Consider the following 14,595-nt stretch of genomic DNA (forward strand, 5'->3'; position numbering starts at 1 on the left):
ATACAAAAAGTGGAAATGGCATAAGTCAAATTTGAGGCAGAACTTTTTGTAGGCATCTCCGAGAAAGGTAATACGACCACAAGTTATACAGGAGATTCTTACCAACCCAAGAAATATTACTTTGGTAGGTTTCCTAAGGCCGAAAATCCTGGAGCTCGAGACCAAAGAAATCTTGGGGTTGCCTGATCATAAGACCATAAATTATTACAACTCCTTTGAAGTGTATTTTTGGGTCTATGCAGCCACCGTTCACCAGTATGAGGTAGCTGGGGGCGTCCTGTCTGCATCTTCACCTGGGAGAAGAGTGATGTTTTAGTACCTCTGGAGGGGGCAATTAAAGTGTCTGGCGGAGCTTCTCGCCAGTGTGACCTCATAGTCCTCAGATGTAGAGATGCCAATATAATCCTGGACGTAAGACGCCCCCACCTGTCAGGGGCTAGCACCTCTGCAGATCACGCGTGACGTCTACATGATGCACTACAATTCATAACACGATTTATGGACCCCATAAGTCATACTGTGGTATCCATCACACATCTCTCACGTGTCCTGTTTGCTGCAATGTGTCAGCGCAGGAGACACGTATCACACTGGACTGTTCAGCTCACAGACCAAGTACACATGTCACGGAAGTATTGGGTGAGGATATTTACTGACAGCAAGCAGAGATCTTGTAAATGGTGAAGAATAAATGTCAGAAAGTTCCAGGTTGTCTCATTTTCTTCTCTTTCCACCCAGTCGATAGTGGGCATAGCCTCCACTGCTGTCCGCATCAACAAGACCCTGATTGTGCCCCCCGAGCCGCTGGAGATGCCGCTCCTCTCAGACCCTCAGTGTACTGTGACCATCAACCCACCTGTAGCCCACACTGGTCCTGGCCCCGTTCACATGCGTCTCATATCCTACCAGCTGCGGGAGGGACAGGTAAGTGACCGCTACACTCATCACATCAACAATCCTACAATTGTTCAGTGGTCAGACGCATGGCTCCCGAGAAGCAGTGAGGTCCTGAAGCTTGCAGCTCTGGGTGTGACTGGAGATAAAAACATCAATATGTCAGCAAGCAGACAGCACAAGTCAATGGAGCTCGGGGGCTGTCCCACAAAAAGTGTCTATCACCAGTCCACAGGGTAGGCGATGAATATCAGATGGCAGGGGGTCTGATTGCTGGGGTCAAGGCATCCCCGTAAGAATGCTGTGGTAGTGCACAGGTTAATTCACTGCTCCATTCACTTCCGTGGGGCTGACGTGTGACATGAGCTGATATTTATCACCTATCTTGTGGATTGACCCCTTTAAGGACATATACATTCAGAATGTAGCTGCTGCCATGTTTGTTCTATGGGCGATGATTGTGAACATGCGTTTTTTTTATGTAATACACTTTATTAGAGAAAAAGAAAAAAGCCTCTAAAGCGGGGATGGCCAACCTGAGGCTCTCCAGCTGTTGCAAAACTACAACTCCCATCGTGCCCAGACAGTCTACAGCTATCAGCCTACAGCAGGGAATGGTGGGAGTTGTAGTTTTACAACAGCTGTAGAGCCGCAGGTTGGCCATGCCTGCTCTAAAGGGTCCTATGGGGCCCCTCTCAGTGCAGCTGAGGAGAGTCCTTCTTCATTGTGCACTGTATGGTGAAGACGACTGCCTGTAAGATGCAGAGGCTTCTCAGCTCCTCTCCTTACCCGGCCACTGCTTCCATACATGTGTGAACATGTATACACCCAGAGGCCTCCGCCTGTTGTGGGGACCCCCCAACACTGGTCACCGGCAGCCCTGCACCCCTCTATCTTCTCAGGTTCAGTGCTGGGAACGTAGAGAAGATCAGGGCTGACAGCGAACAGCACAGGCAGCAGATGAAATAGGCAGGGACTCCCCAGACAGCAGCTAGTCTCCAGAGTGACCGCTGTGTGCAGCACGGACAGCAGCTAGTCTCCAGAGTGACCGCTGTGTGCAGCACGGACAGCAGCTAGTCTCCAGAGTGACCGCTGTGTGCAGCACGGACAGCAGCTAATCTCCAGAGTGACCGCTGTGTGCAGCACGGACAGCAGCTAATCTCCAGAGTGACCGCTGTGTGCAGCACGGACAGCAGCTAGTCTCCAGAGTGACCGCTGTGTGCAGCACGGACAGCAGCTAGTCTCCAGAGTGACCGCTGTGTGCAGCACGGACAGCAGCTAATCTCCAGAGTGACCGCTGTGTGCAGCACGGACAGCAGCTAGTCTCCAGAGTGACCGCTGTGTGCAGCACGGACAGCAGCTAGTCTCCAGAGTGACCGCTGTGTGCAGCACGGACAGCAGCTAATCTCCAGAGTGACCGCTGTGTGCAGCACGGACAGCAGCTAGTCTCCAGAGTGACCGCTGTGTGCAGCACGGACAGCAGCTAGTCTCCAAAGTGACCGCTGTGTGCAGCACGGACAGCAGCTAATCTCCAGAGTGACCGCTGTGTGCAGCACGGACAGCAGCTAGTCTCCAGAGTGACCGCCGTGTGCAGCACGGACAGCAGCTAATCTCCAGAATAACCGCCGTGTGCAGCACGGACAGCAGCTAATCTCCAGAGTGACCGCTGTGTGCAGCGCGGACAGCAGCTAATCTCCAGAGTGACCGCTGTGTGCAGCGCGGACAGCAGCTAATCTCCAGAGTGACCGCTGTGTGCAGCACGGACAGCAGCTAGTCTCCAGAGTGACCGCTGTGTGCAGCACGGACAGCAGCTAGTCTCCAGAATAACCGCTGTGTGCAGCACGGACAGCAGCTAGTCTCCAGAGTGACCGCTGTGTGCAGCACGGACAGCAGCTAATCTCCAGAATAACCGCTGTGTTCAGCACGGACAGCAGCTAATCTCCAGAATAACCGCTGTGTGCAGCACGGACAGCAGCTAATCTCCAGAATAACCGCTGTGTGCAGCACGGACAGCAGCTAGTCTCCAGAATAACCGCCGTGTGCAGCACGGACAGCAGCTAATCTCCAGAATAACCGCTGTGTGCAGCACGGACAGCAGCTAATCTCCAGAATAACCGCTGTGTGCAGCACGGACAGCAGCTAATCTCCAGAGTGACCGCTGTGTGCAGCACGGACAGCAGCTAATCTCCAGAATAACTGCTGTGTGCAGCGCGGACAGCAGCTAATCTCCAGAGTGACCGCTGTGTTCAGCACGGACAGCAGCTAATCTCCAGAATAACCGCTGTGTGCAGCACGGACAGCAGCTAGTCTCCAGAGTGACCGCTGTGTGCACCACGGACAGCAGCTAATCTCCAGAGTGACCGCTGTGTGCAGCACGGACAGCAGCTAGTCTCCAGAGTGACCGCTGTGTGCACCACGGACAGCAGCTAGTCTCCAGAGTGACCGCTGTGTGCAGCACGGACAGCAGCTAATCTCCAGAATAACCGCTGTGTGCAGCACGGACCGCAGCTAATCTCCAGAGTGACCGCTGTGTGCAGCACGGACAGCAGCTAGTCTCCAGAATAACCGCTGTGTGCAGCACGGACAGCAGCTAGTCTCCAGAATAACCGCTGTGTGCAGCACGGACAGCAGCTAGTCTCCAGGTTGAGGGTGTCGAGAAGGCAGCGGTGCTCCAGCAGCGCTGCAGCTTTCTCACTGTTTACCGCTGGCCCACTGATGTTACGACTAGTATCAACTTGCCCGCCCAGGCCAGTTGATACTAGTTGTGACGTCACTGGGCCGGCGGTAAACAGTGAGAAGGCCGCGGCGCTGCTGGAGCACCGCTGCCTTCTGAAACAGCTGATCGTCGGGGGTCCTGGGTGTCGGACCCCCGCCAATCAGATGCTGATGATCTATCCAGAGGACAGATCATCAGTTTAAACAAAGTGCAGAACCCCTTTAATGAGCTGCACACTGCCAACACTGAAAGTATCAAGTGGTCAGAATAATGGGACTTGACTGTGTATGTACATATGTCTGTATACATGTATGTACAGTGCGTATGACCAGCTTTACTTAACAACTGCTGCTCAGTGGAGGGGAAGCTGTGCAGACAGAAGGACTTCTAACAAGGTCACCGGTCAAAAAGAAAAAAGATGGCGGCCTGTGCAGAGTGTCTTTATTCCTTCATGACATTTGCTTTGTGATCATTACCTTCACTCCTTGAGACTTAGTATAATCAGGCAGCACTCCAAATGACATGATGAAGTAATTCGGTAATTTTATTCAGCCGGACATGATGCACAACAAATTATGGCAACGTTGCCGAGCGCGTTCTTTTAATGTGGGTATTACTAGCCTTGATGAAGGGCTACTGTTTAGCCCGAAACGTTGCCATAATTTGTTGTGCATCATGTCCGGCTGAATAAAATTCATATGTCCACTATATGTGTGTGTGCAACGTGCAGGGGGCGAGTTCTGGATGTCGGCCATATGTGTGTGTGCACCGTGCAGGAGACGAGTTCAGGATGTCGGCCATATGTGAGTGTGCACAATGCAGGGGACGAGTTCTGGATGTCTGCCATGTGTGTGTGTGCACCGTGCAGGAGACGAGTTCAGGATGTCGGCCATATATGTGTGTGCACCGTGCAGGGGGCGAGTTCTGGATGTCTGCCATGTGTGTGTGTGCACCGTGCAGGGGACGAGTTCTGGATGTCTGCCATGTGTGTGTGTGCACCGTGCAGGGGACGAGTTCTGGATGTCGGCCATGTGTGTGTGTGCACCGTGCAGGGGGCGAGTTCTGGATGTCTGCCATATGTGTGTGTGCGCCGTGCAGGGGACGAGTTCTGGATGTCTGCCATATGTGTGTGTGCACCGTGCAGGGGACGAGTTCTGGATGTCGGCCATATGTGTGTGTGCACCGTGCAGGGGGCGAGTTCTGGATGTCGGCCATATGTGTGTGTGCACCGTGCAGGGGACGAGTTCTGGATGTCGGCCATATGTGTGTGTGCGCCGTGCAGGGGACGAGTTCTGGATGTCTGCCATATGTGTGTGTGCACCGTGCAGGGGACGAGTTCTGGATGTCGGCCATATGTGTGTGTGCACCGTGCAGGGGGCGAGTTCTGGATGTCTGCCATGTGTGTGTGTGCACCGTGCAGGGGACGAGTTCTGGATGTCTGCCATGTGTGTGTGTGCACCGTGCAGGGGACGAGTTCTGGATGTCGGCCATATGTGTGTGCACCGTACAGGGGACGAGTTCTGGATGTCGGCCATATGTGTGTGTGCACCGTGCAGGGGGCGAGTTCTGGATGTCGGCCATATGTGTGTGTGCACCGTACAGGGGACGAGTTCTGGATGTCGGCCATATATGTGTGTGTGCACCGTGCAGGGGACGAGTTCTGGATGTCGGCCATATATGTGTGTGTGCACCGTACAGGGGACGAGTTCTGGATGTCTGCCATATGTGTGTGTGCACCGTGCAGGGGGCGAGTTCTGGATGTCTGCCATATGTGTGTGTGTGCATCGTGCAGGGGACGAGTTCTGGATGTCGGCCATATGTGTGTGTGCACCGTGCAGGGGGCGAGTTCTGGATGTCGGCCATGTGTGCACCGTGCAGGGGTCGAGTTCTGGATGTCTGCCATGTGTGTGTGTGCACCGTGCAGGGGACGAGTTCTGGATGTCGGCCATATGTGTGTGTGCACCGTGCAGGGGGCGAGTTCTGGATGTCTGCCATATGTGTGTGTGCACCGTGCAGGGGGCGAGTTCTGGATGTCTGCCATATGTGTGTGTGTGCATCGTGCAGGGGACGAGTTCTGGATGTCTGCCATATGTGTGTGTGCACCGTGCAGGGGGCGAGTTCTGGATGTCGGCCATGTGTGCACCGTGCAGGGGTCGAGTTCTGGATGTCGGCCATATATGTGTGTGTGCACCGTGCAGGGGACGAGTTCTGGATGTCGGCCATATATGTGTGTGTGCACCGTACAGGGGACGAGTTCTGGATGTCTGCCATATGTGTGTGTGCACCGTGCAGGGGGCGAGTTCTGGATGTCTGCCATATGTGTGTGTGTGCATCGTGCAGGGGACGAGTTCTGGATGTCTGCCATATGTGTGTGTGCATCGTGCAGGGGGCGAGTTCTGGATGTCGGCCATGTGTGCACCGTGCAGGGGGCGAGTTCTGGATGTCTGCCATATGTGTGTGTGTGCATCGTGCAGGGGACGAGTTCTGGATGTCTGCCATATGTGTGTGTGCACCGTGCAGGGGGCGAGTTCTGGATGTCTGCCATATGTGTGTGTGTGCATCGTGCAGGGGACGAGTTCTGGATGTCTGCCATATGTGTGTGTGTGCATCGTGCAGGGGACGAGTTCTGGATGTCTGCCATATGTGTGTGTGCACCGTGCAGGGGGCGAGTTCTGGATGTCGGCCATGTGTGCACCGTGCAGGGGTCGAGTTCTGGATGTCTGCCATGTGTGTGTGTGCGCCGTGCAGGGGACGAGTTCTGGATGTCGGCCATATGTGTGTGTGCACCGTGCAGGGGGCGAGTTCTGGATGTCGGCCATGTGTGCACCGTGCAGGGGTCGAGTTCTGGATGTCTGCCATGTGTGTGTGTGCACCGTGCAGGGGACGAGTTCTGGATGTCTGCCATGTGTGTGTGTGCACCGTGCAGGGGGCGAGTTCTGGATGTCGGCCATATGTGTGTGTGCACCGTGCAGGGGACGAGTTCTGGATGTCTGCCATGTGTGTGTGTGCGCCGTGCAGGGGACGAGTTCTGGATGTCGGCCATATGTGTGTGTGCACCGTGCAGGGGACGAGTTCTGGATGTCTGCCATGTGTGTGTGTGCACCGTGCAGGGGGCGAGTTCTGGATGTCGGCCATGTGTGTGTGTGCACCGTGCAGGGGTCGAGTTCTGGATGTCGGCCATGTGTGTGTGTGCACCGTGCAGGGGTCGAGTTCTGGATGTCTGCCATGTGTGTGTGTGCACCGTGCAGGGGGCGAGTTCTGGATGTCTGCCATGTGTGTGTGTGCACCGTGCAGGGGGCGAGTTCTGGATGTCGGCCATGTGTGTGTGTGCACCGTGCAGGGGACGAGTTCTGGATGTCGGCCATGTGTGTGTGTGCACCGTGCAGGGGGCGAGTTCTGGATGTCTGCCATGTGTGTGTGTGCACCGTGCAGGGGACGAGTTCTGGATGTCGGCCATATATGTGTGTGTGCACCGTGCAGGGGGCGAGTTCTGGATGTCGGCCATATATGTGTGTGTGCACCGTGCAGGGGGCGAGTTCTGGATGTCTGCCATGTGTGTGTGTGCACCGTGCAGGGGACGAGTTCTGGATGTCTGCCATATATGTGTGTGTGCACCGTGCAGGGGGCGAGTTCTGGATGTCTGCCATGTGTGTGTGTGCACCGTGCAGGGGACGAGTTCTGGATGTCTGCCATGTGTGTGTGTGCACCGTGCAGGGGTCGAGTTCTGGATGTCGGCCATATGTGTGTGTGCACCGTACAGGGGACGAGTTCTGGATGTCGGCCATATATGTGTGTGTGCACCGTGCAGGGGACGAGTTCTGGATGTCGGCCATATATGTGTGTGTGCACCGTGCAGGGGGCGAGTTCTGGATGTCTGCCATATGTGTGTGTGCACCGTGCAGGGGACGAGTTCTGGATGTCGGCCATGTGTGTGTGTGCACCGTGCAGGGGACGAGTTCTGGATGTCGGCCATATATGTGTGTGTGCACCGTGCAGGGGGCGAGTTCTGGATGTCGGCCATGTGTGTGTGTGCACCGTGCAGGGGTCGAGTTCTGGATGTCTGCCATGTGTGTGTGTGCACCGTGCAGGGGGCGAGTTCTGGATGTCTGCCATGTGTGTGTGTGCACCGTGCAGGGGGCGAGTTCTGGATGTCTGCCATATGTGTGTGTGCACCGTGCAGGGGACGAGTTCTGGATGTCGGCCATATGTGTGTGTGCGCCGTGCAGGGGACGAGTTCTGGATGTCGGCCATATGTGTGTGTGCACCGTGCAGGGGACGAGTTCTGGATGTCGGCCATATGTGTGTGTGCACCGTGCAGGGGGCGAGTTCTGGATGTCGGCCATATGTGTGTGTGCGCCGTGCAGGGGACGAGTTCTGGATGTCGGCCATATGTGTGTGTGCGCCGTGCAGGGGACGAGTTCTGGATGTCGGCCATATGTGTGTGTGCACCGTGCAGGGGACGAGTTCTGGATGTCGGCCATATGTGTGTGTGCACCGTGCAGGGGACGAGTTCTGGATGTCTGCCATATATGTGTGTGTGCACCGTGCAGGGGACGAGTTCTGGATGTCGGCCATATATGTGTGTGTGCACCGTGCAGGGGGCGAGTTCTGGATGTCTGCCATGTGTGTGTGTGCACCGTGCAGGGGGCGAGTTCTGGATGTCTGCCATATGTGTGTGTGCACCGTGCAGGGGACGAGTTCTGGATGTCTGCCATATATGTGTGTGTGCACCGTGCAGGGGACGAGTTCTGGATGTCGGCCATATATGTGTGTGTGCACCGTGCAGGGGGCGAGTTCTGGATGTCGGCCATATGTGTGTGTGCACCGTGCAGGGGACGAGTTCTGGATGTCTGCCATATATGTGTGTGTGCACCGTGCAGGGGACGAGTTCTGGATGTCGGCCATATATGTGTGTGTGCACCGTGCAGGGGGCGAGTTCTGGATGTCTGCCATGTGTGTGTGTGCACCGTGCAGGGGGCGAGTTCTGGATGTCTGCCATATGTGTGTGTGCGCCGTGCAGGGGACGAGTTCTGGATGTCTGCCATATGTGTGTGTGCACCGTGCAGGGGACGAGTTCTGGATGTCGGCCATATGTGTGTGTGCACCGTGCAGGGGACGAGTTCTGGATGTCGGCCATATGTGTGTGTGCGCCGTGCAGGGGACGAGTTCTGGATGTCGGCCATATGTGTGTGTGCACCGTGCAGGGGACGAGTTCTGGATGTCGGCCATATGTGTGTGTGCACCGTGCAGGGGGCGAGTTCTGGATGTCGGCCATATGTGTGTGTGCGCCGTGCAGGGGACGAGTTCTGGATGTCGGCCATATGTGTGTGTGCACCGTGCAGGGGACGAGTTCTGGATGTCGGCCATATATGTGTGTGTGCACCGTGCAGGGGACGAGTTCTGGATGTCGGCCATATGTGTGTGTGCACAATGCAGGGGACGAGTTCTGGATGTCTGCCATATGTGTGTGTGCACCGTGCAGGGGACGAGTTCTGGATGTCGGCCATATATGTGTGTGCCGTGCAGGGGACGAGTTCTGGATGTCGGCCATATGTGTGTGTGCACCGTGCAGGGGGCGAGTTCTGGATGTCGGCCATATGTGTGTGTGCACCGTGCAGGGGACGAGTTCTGGATGTCGGCCATATGTGTGTGTGCACCCTGCAGGGGACGAGTTCTGGATGTCGGCCATGTGTGTGTGTGCGCCGTGCAGGGGGCGAGTTCTGGATGTCGGCCATATGTGTGTGTGCACCGTGCAGGGGACGAGTTCTGGATGTCGGCCATATATGTGTGTGCATCGTGCAGGGGACGAGTTCTGGATGTCGGCCATATGTGTGTGTGCACCGTACAGGGGACGAGTTCTGGATGTCGGCCATATATGTGTGTGCACCGTGCAGGGGACGAGTTCTGGATGTCTGCCATATGTGTGTGTGTGCACCGTGCAGGGGACGAGTTCTGGATGTCGGCCATGTGTGTGTGTGCACCGTGCAGGGGGCGAGTTCTGGATGTCGGCCATGTGTGTGTGTGCACCGTGCAGGGGGCGAGTTCTGGATGTCGGCCATATGTGTGTACTTGTCATCTTGCCTTCACCCCTTTGAAATATCCATATTTATTTCAGGAGAGTGAAGAACTGAACGCTTTCACCAAGCCCGAGGGTCCGCTGAGCCTGGACCTTCGTCTCCGATCTCGTCCTGCCCCGCTCTCTCCCGACCTGATTATCCACTTCCATGGCGGGGGCTTTGTAGCTCAAACCTCCAAGTCTCATGAACCTTACCTGAGGACCTGGGCTCAGGAACTGGAGGCCCCCATCTTGTCTGTGGATTACTCCCTAGCTCCTGAGGCTCCTTTCCCGCGGGCGCTGGAGGAATGCTTCTACGCGTACTGCTGGGCGCTAAAGCACTGCCGCCTCCTGGGTGAGTGCTACTCTAATAATGCGCTAGTTACATAGGAACATACGGAGGCGTTTAGACGTAAGGAGTCCTATAATGAGCCTCATCAGTCACGTTCCTTGTATGCACAGGTCACTGCTGAGGCCACTGATTAACCGGCAGCAGTCACGTCATCACTTCCGGGGGTCATCTGGCATCCCCCCCATGTCACTTCTGTCCCCAGCTGCAGGTTTGTCACATGTTCTCCTTTCCTTGTAGGTTCCACAGGAGAGCGGATCTGTCTGGCGGGTGACAGTGCCGGCGGTAACCTCTGTATCACAGTCTCGCTCCGCGCAGCCTCTGTTGGTGTCAGATTACCAGATGGTCTCATGGTTGCCTATCCGGCCACATTACTGCAGGCTACAGCGTCCCCCTCCCGCCTTCTGACCCTGATGGACCCGCTGCTGCCCCTCAGTGTCCTGTCAAAGTGTCTAAGTGCATATGCAGGTACTGCTCCACTCTGGGTTCTGATATATCCAGAAGCATACATAGTAGCCAAGAGATCAAGATGGGCGCCCATTGTGTACATCATCCATGTCCGAAGTGCCCATTGCTGAGCTGAAGGTCCTCTTCCCCATGGGCCACATAGGGGGTCATTTAAGACCGACGTTTTGGACACCGGTCTTAATAACCCCTGTGCTGGCGGAGGATCCGCTGACGTTGTGAAGAGTTGTCCACCGCTCCATAACTTCAGACGGCTTCCGAGCCTCCTCTCTGTCTTACATTTAGACCATTTTCTACACCTAAAACAGGCGTAGAAAATGGTGACTGAGATGAGCCCGCCGGACCCTCCCCTAATATAGGCGTCCTTCTGGATAATAGACGACTCTACATGAGGGGCCTGTATGGTATGTGCACCCCTGGTGACTGAATATCTGCTACAGGCACCGAGCGGGTCCCAGTAGAGGATCGAGCGCTGGAGAAGCTGAGTGCTGTCAGTCAGGTGAAGCGAGGAACTGCGCTGTTTCTTAGAGACATCCGGCAAGGCGCTGCCTCCTGGCTGAGCAACCTGATGGAGGGCAATAAGGAGAAGACTAGTCCTGGTAAGTGATAGGACTCACTGAAGACCATGTGTGGCGGTGTATGTGAGGCTGTGTGTGGCGGTGTATGCGAGGCTGTGTGTGGCGGTGTATGCGAGGCTGTGTGTGGCGGTGTATGCGAGGCTGTGTGTGGCGGTGTATGCGAAGCTGTGTGTGGCGGTGTATGCGAGGCCGTGTGTGGCGGTGTATGCGAGGCCGTGTGTGGCGGTGTATGCGAGGCTGTGTGTGGCGGTGTATGCGAGGCTGTGTGTGGCGGTGTATGCGAGGCTGTGTGTGGCGGTGTATGCGAGGCTGTGTGTGGCGGTGTATGCGAGGCTGTGTGTGGCGGTGTATGCGAGGCTGTGTGTGGCGGTGTATGCGAGGTTGTGTGTGGCGGTGTATGCGAGGCTGTGTGTGGCGGTGTATGCGAGGCTGTGTGTGGCGGTGTATGCGAGGCTGTGTGTGGCGGTGTATGCGAGGCTGTGTGTGGCGGTGTATGCGAAGCTGTGTGTGGCGGTGTATGCGAGGCTGTGTGTGGCGGTGTATGCGAGGCTGTGTGTGGCGGTGTATGCGAGGCTGTGTGTGGCGGTGTATGCGAGGCTGTGTGTGGCGGTGTATGCGAGGCTGTGTGTGGCGGTGTATGCGAAGCTGTGTGTGGCGGTGTATGCGAGGCCGTGTGTGGCGGTGTATGCGAGGCTGTGTGTGGCGGTGTATGCGAGGCTGTGTGTGGCGGTGTATGCGAGGCTGTGTGTGGCGGTGTATGCGAGGCTGTGTGTGGCGGTGTATGCGAGGCTGTGTGTGGCGGTGTATGCGAGGCTGTGTGTGGCGGTGTATGCGAGGCTGTGTGTGGCGGTGTATGCGAGGCTGTGTGTGGCGGTGTATGCGAGGCTGTGTGTGGCGGTGTATGCGAGGCTGTGTGTGGCGGTGTATGCGAGGCTGTGTGTGGCGGTGTATGCGAGGCTGTGTGTGGCGGTGTATGCGAGGCTGTGTGTGGCGGTGTATGCGAGGCTGTGTGTGGCGGTGTATGCGAGGCTGTGTGTGGCGGTGTATGCGAGGCTGTGTGTGGCGGTGTATGCGAGGCTGTGTGTGGCGGTGTATGCGAGGCTGTGTGTGGCGGTGTATGCGAGGCTGTGTGTGGCGGTGTATGCGAGGCTGTGTGTGGCGGTGTATGCGAGGCTGTGTGTGGCGGTGTTGTGTGGCGGTGTTTGTGTGGCGGTGTGTGTGTGGCGGTGTGTGTGGCGGTGTATGCGAGGCCGTGTGTGGCGGTGTATGCGAGGCAGTGTGTGGCGGTGTATGCGAGGCCGTGTGTGGCGGTGTATGCGAGGCCGTGTGTGGAGGTGTATGCGAGGCCGTGTGTGGCGGTGTATGCGAGGCCGTGTGTGGCGGTGTATGCGAGGCCGTGTGTGGCGGTGTATGCGAGGCCGTGTGTGGCGGTGTATGCGAGGCCGTGTGTGGCGGTGTATGCGAGGCCGTGTGTGGCGGTGTATGCGAGGCCGTGTGTGGCGGTGTATGCGAGGCCGTGTGTGGCGGTGTATGCGAGGCCGTGTGTGGCGGTGTATGCGAGGCGGTGTGTGGCGGTGTGTGTGTGGCGGTGTGTGTGTGGCGGTGTGTGTGTGGCGGTGTGTGTGTGGCGGTGTATGCGAGGCCGTGTGTGGCGGTGTGTGCGAGGCCGTGTGTGGCGGTGTGTGCGAGGCCGTGTGTGGCGGTGTATGTGAGGCGGTGTATGTGTGGCGGTGTATGTGAGGCCGTGTGTGGCGGTGTGTGCGAGGCCGTGTGTGGCGGTGTGTGGCGGTGTGTGCGAGGCTGTGTGTGGCGGTGTATGTGTGGCGGTGTATGTGAGGCCGTGTGTGGCGGTTTATGTGAGGCCGTGTGTGGCGGTTTATGTGAGGCCGTGTGTGGCGGTTTATGTGACTGTTATTATCCATATTTCAGAGACTGTCAGGAAAAGCGTATCGGATGCAGCACTGACGGACGTGGGAGCAGTAAACAGACGGGTGTCAATGAAGAGTAGGACGGTCCAGGATTTCAGCCGCCATCAGTACAGCGGGTGCAGCTCGACCGCTGGAGCCCTGAGCCAGCAGAACCAGCCCAGAGGAGCAGAGAGCAGATCAGAGGGCAGCACTGGGAGGAGGCAGCAGTCACCACCATCCCCGTCCGTCCTGTCTGACCCCGGAGTAGGCGAACTGCAATCTCCATCCAGCCAGCAGGAACCAGTTAACTTCTTCTTGACCGAGAGTGAGGACTCCTATGAGAAAGAACCGGCAGCACACTCCAAGGAGAACATCCCCCCGGAGGACACGTCTTCTCCGTCTTCCAGCCTTTTCTCCTTGGGGTTCCCTGAAGGATTCCAGCCTATCCGCTCCCAGAATGGGGTGGCGAATATGACCCTGCAGACCTCCGCCATTGTGAACAATCCCTACATGTCACCGCTCCTGGCACCCGACAGTATGCTGCAAGGCCTTCCGCCCATTCACATTGTGGTGAGTACCAGATGGGATTGGCATAGACCTAGCATGTACCCATTGATGTTGTAGCACCCTGATGTTGTAAAACACCGCACAGTGCTCACTTGGGCCCGCTTATTGTCCCCACGCAGGCCTGTGCCCTGGACCCCATGCTGGACGACTCTGTGATGTTTGCCAAGAGGCTGCGCTCCCTCAGCCGTCCGGTCACGCTAAAAGTGGTGGAAGATCTTCCTCATGGCTTCCTGACCCTTGCACACCTCTCCCAAGAGACAAGAACTGCCACCAACGTGTGCATCCAGCGCATCCGACAGATCCTGCGAGAGGAGCCTCCTGCCCCACCCCCCACTGTCCCCAGAAAACACCGCAAGCTAGAAAGGACCCTGGGGAAGACCCCGGTGACTGAGCGAGAGATTGGGGCCTGAGTCTGTAATAACCTTCATAAAGTGCAATGCTTAGCGCTTCACTCCTCGCTCCCATTATAACGGGGGTCACCAGCAGAGGGCAGAGCAGACCGGCTGCAGTGGAGCCCCACGGGTAATGCCAGCTCTGTGCAGAAGACACCATATTCTGTACTTGGGTTGTTGCTGGTATCGAAATAACGATGCCCAATTGATACTTTTGTCCCGGGTTCGATACAATACCGGAATTTGACATTTATGCATCAAAGAACATGGAGCGCGCACGTGATCTCCTCAGCAGGAGAAGGAGTCGCTCTCTCCCTCCCCCTGTGCCGCTGCTGCCAAAAAGAAGAGAGAGGGGCGGAGGAGGGGCGGGCGCACTGTGCCACCAATGAACGTTAACGTTTAATACAAATACAGGTGCCGGCAGCAGAATCACATAGCGTGGCACCTAAGGGGTTAACTGCGGCTGATCGCAGCTCCCAGCTATGTGATTCCGCTGCCGGCACCCGCCTCCAGTATTAAAGGTTAATTATCATTGGAGGCGCAGTGCACCCCCCCCCCCCACCCCCCCAGTATTCTAATCATTGGTGGCAGTGGCCACAGGGTCCCCTCTCCCCTTCTCATTGGTGGCGCAGTGGCAGTTTCTGATCGGTGTACTCCTGGGTCTCCGATCGG

The 14,595-nt window shown here is 56.7% G+C and overlaps 1 protein-coding gene across 1 annotated transcript in view; it reads left to right on the top strand.

The window, feature by feature from the left end:
- LIPE (lipase E, hormone sensitive type) overlaps positions 1 to 14,338 on the top strand; it is a 53,951-nt gene extending 39,613 nt beyond the window's left edge. Inside the window, exons 5-10 of the mRNA XM_044278431.1 lie at positions 739 to 924; positions 9,726 to 10,020; positions 10,255 to 10,482; positions 10,920 to 11,078; positions 12,987 to 13,534; positions 13,651 to 14,338. Of these exons, the coding sequence (XP_044134366.1) occupies positions 739 to 924; positions 9,726 to 10,020; positions 10,255 to 10,482; positions 10,920 to 11,078; positions 12,987 to 13,534; positions 13,651 to 13,941 (1,707 nt within the window). The 3' untranslated portion in view covers positions 13,942 to 14,338. The remainder of the gene's footprint in view (positions 1 to 738; positions 925 to 9,725; positions 10,021 to 10,254; positions 10,483 to 10,919; positions 11,079 to 12,986; positions 13,535 to 13,650) is intronic.
- Positions 14,339 to 14,595: the final 257 nt, after the last annotated feature.

Source organism: Bufo gargarizans, chromosome 2 (genome assembly GCF_014858855.1).
Source record: "Bufo gargarizans isolate SCDJY-AF-19 chromosome 2, ASM1485885v1, whole genome shotgun sequence".
In the NCBI taxonomy this organism is placed as follows: Eukaryota; Metazoa; Chordata; class Amphibia; order Anura; family Bufonidae; genus Bufo; species Bufo gargarizans.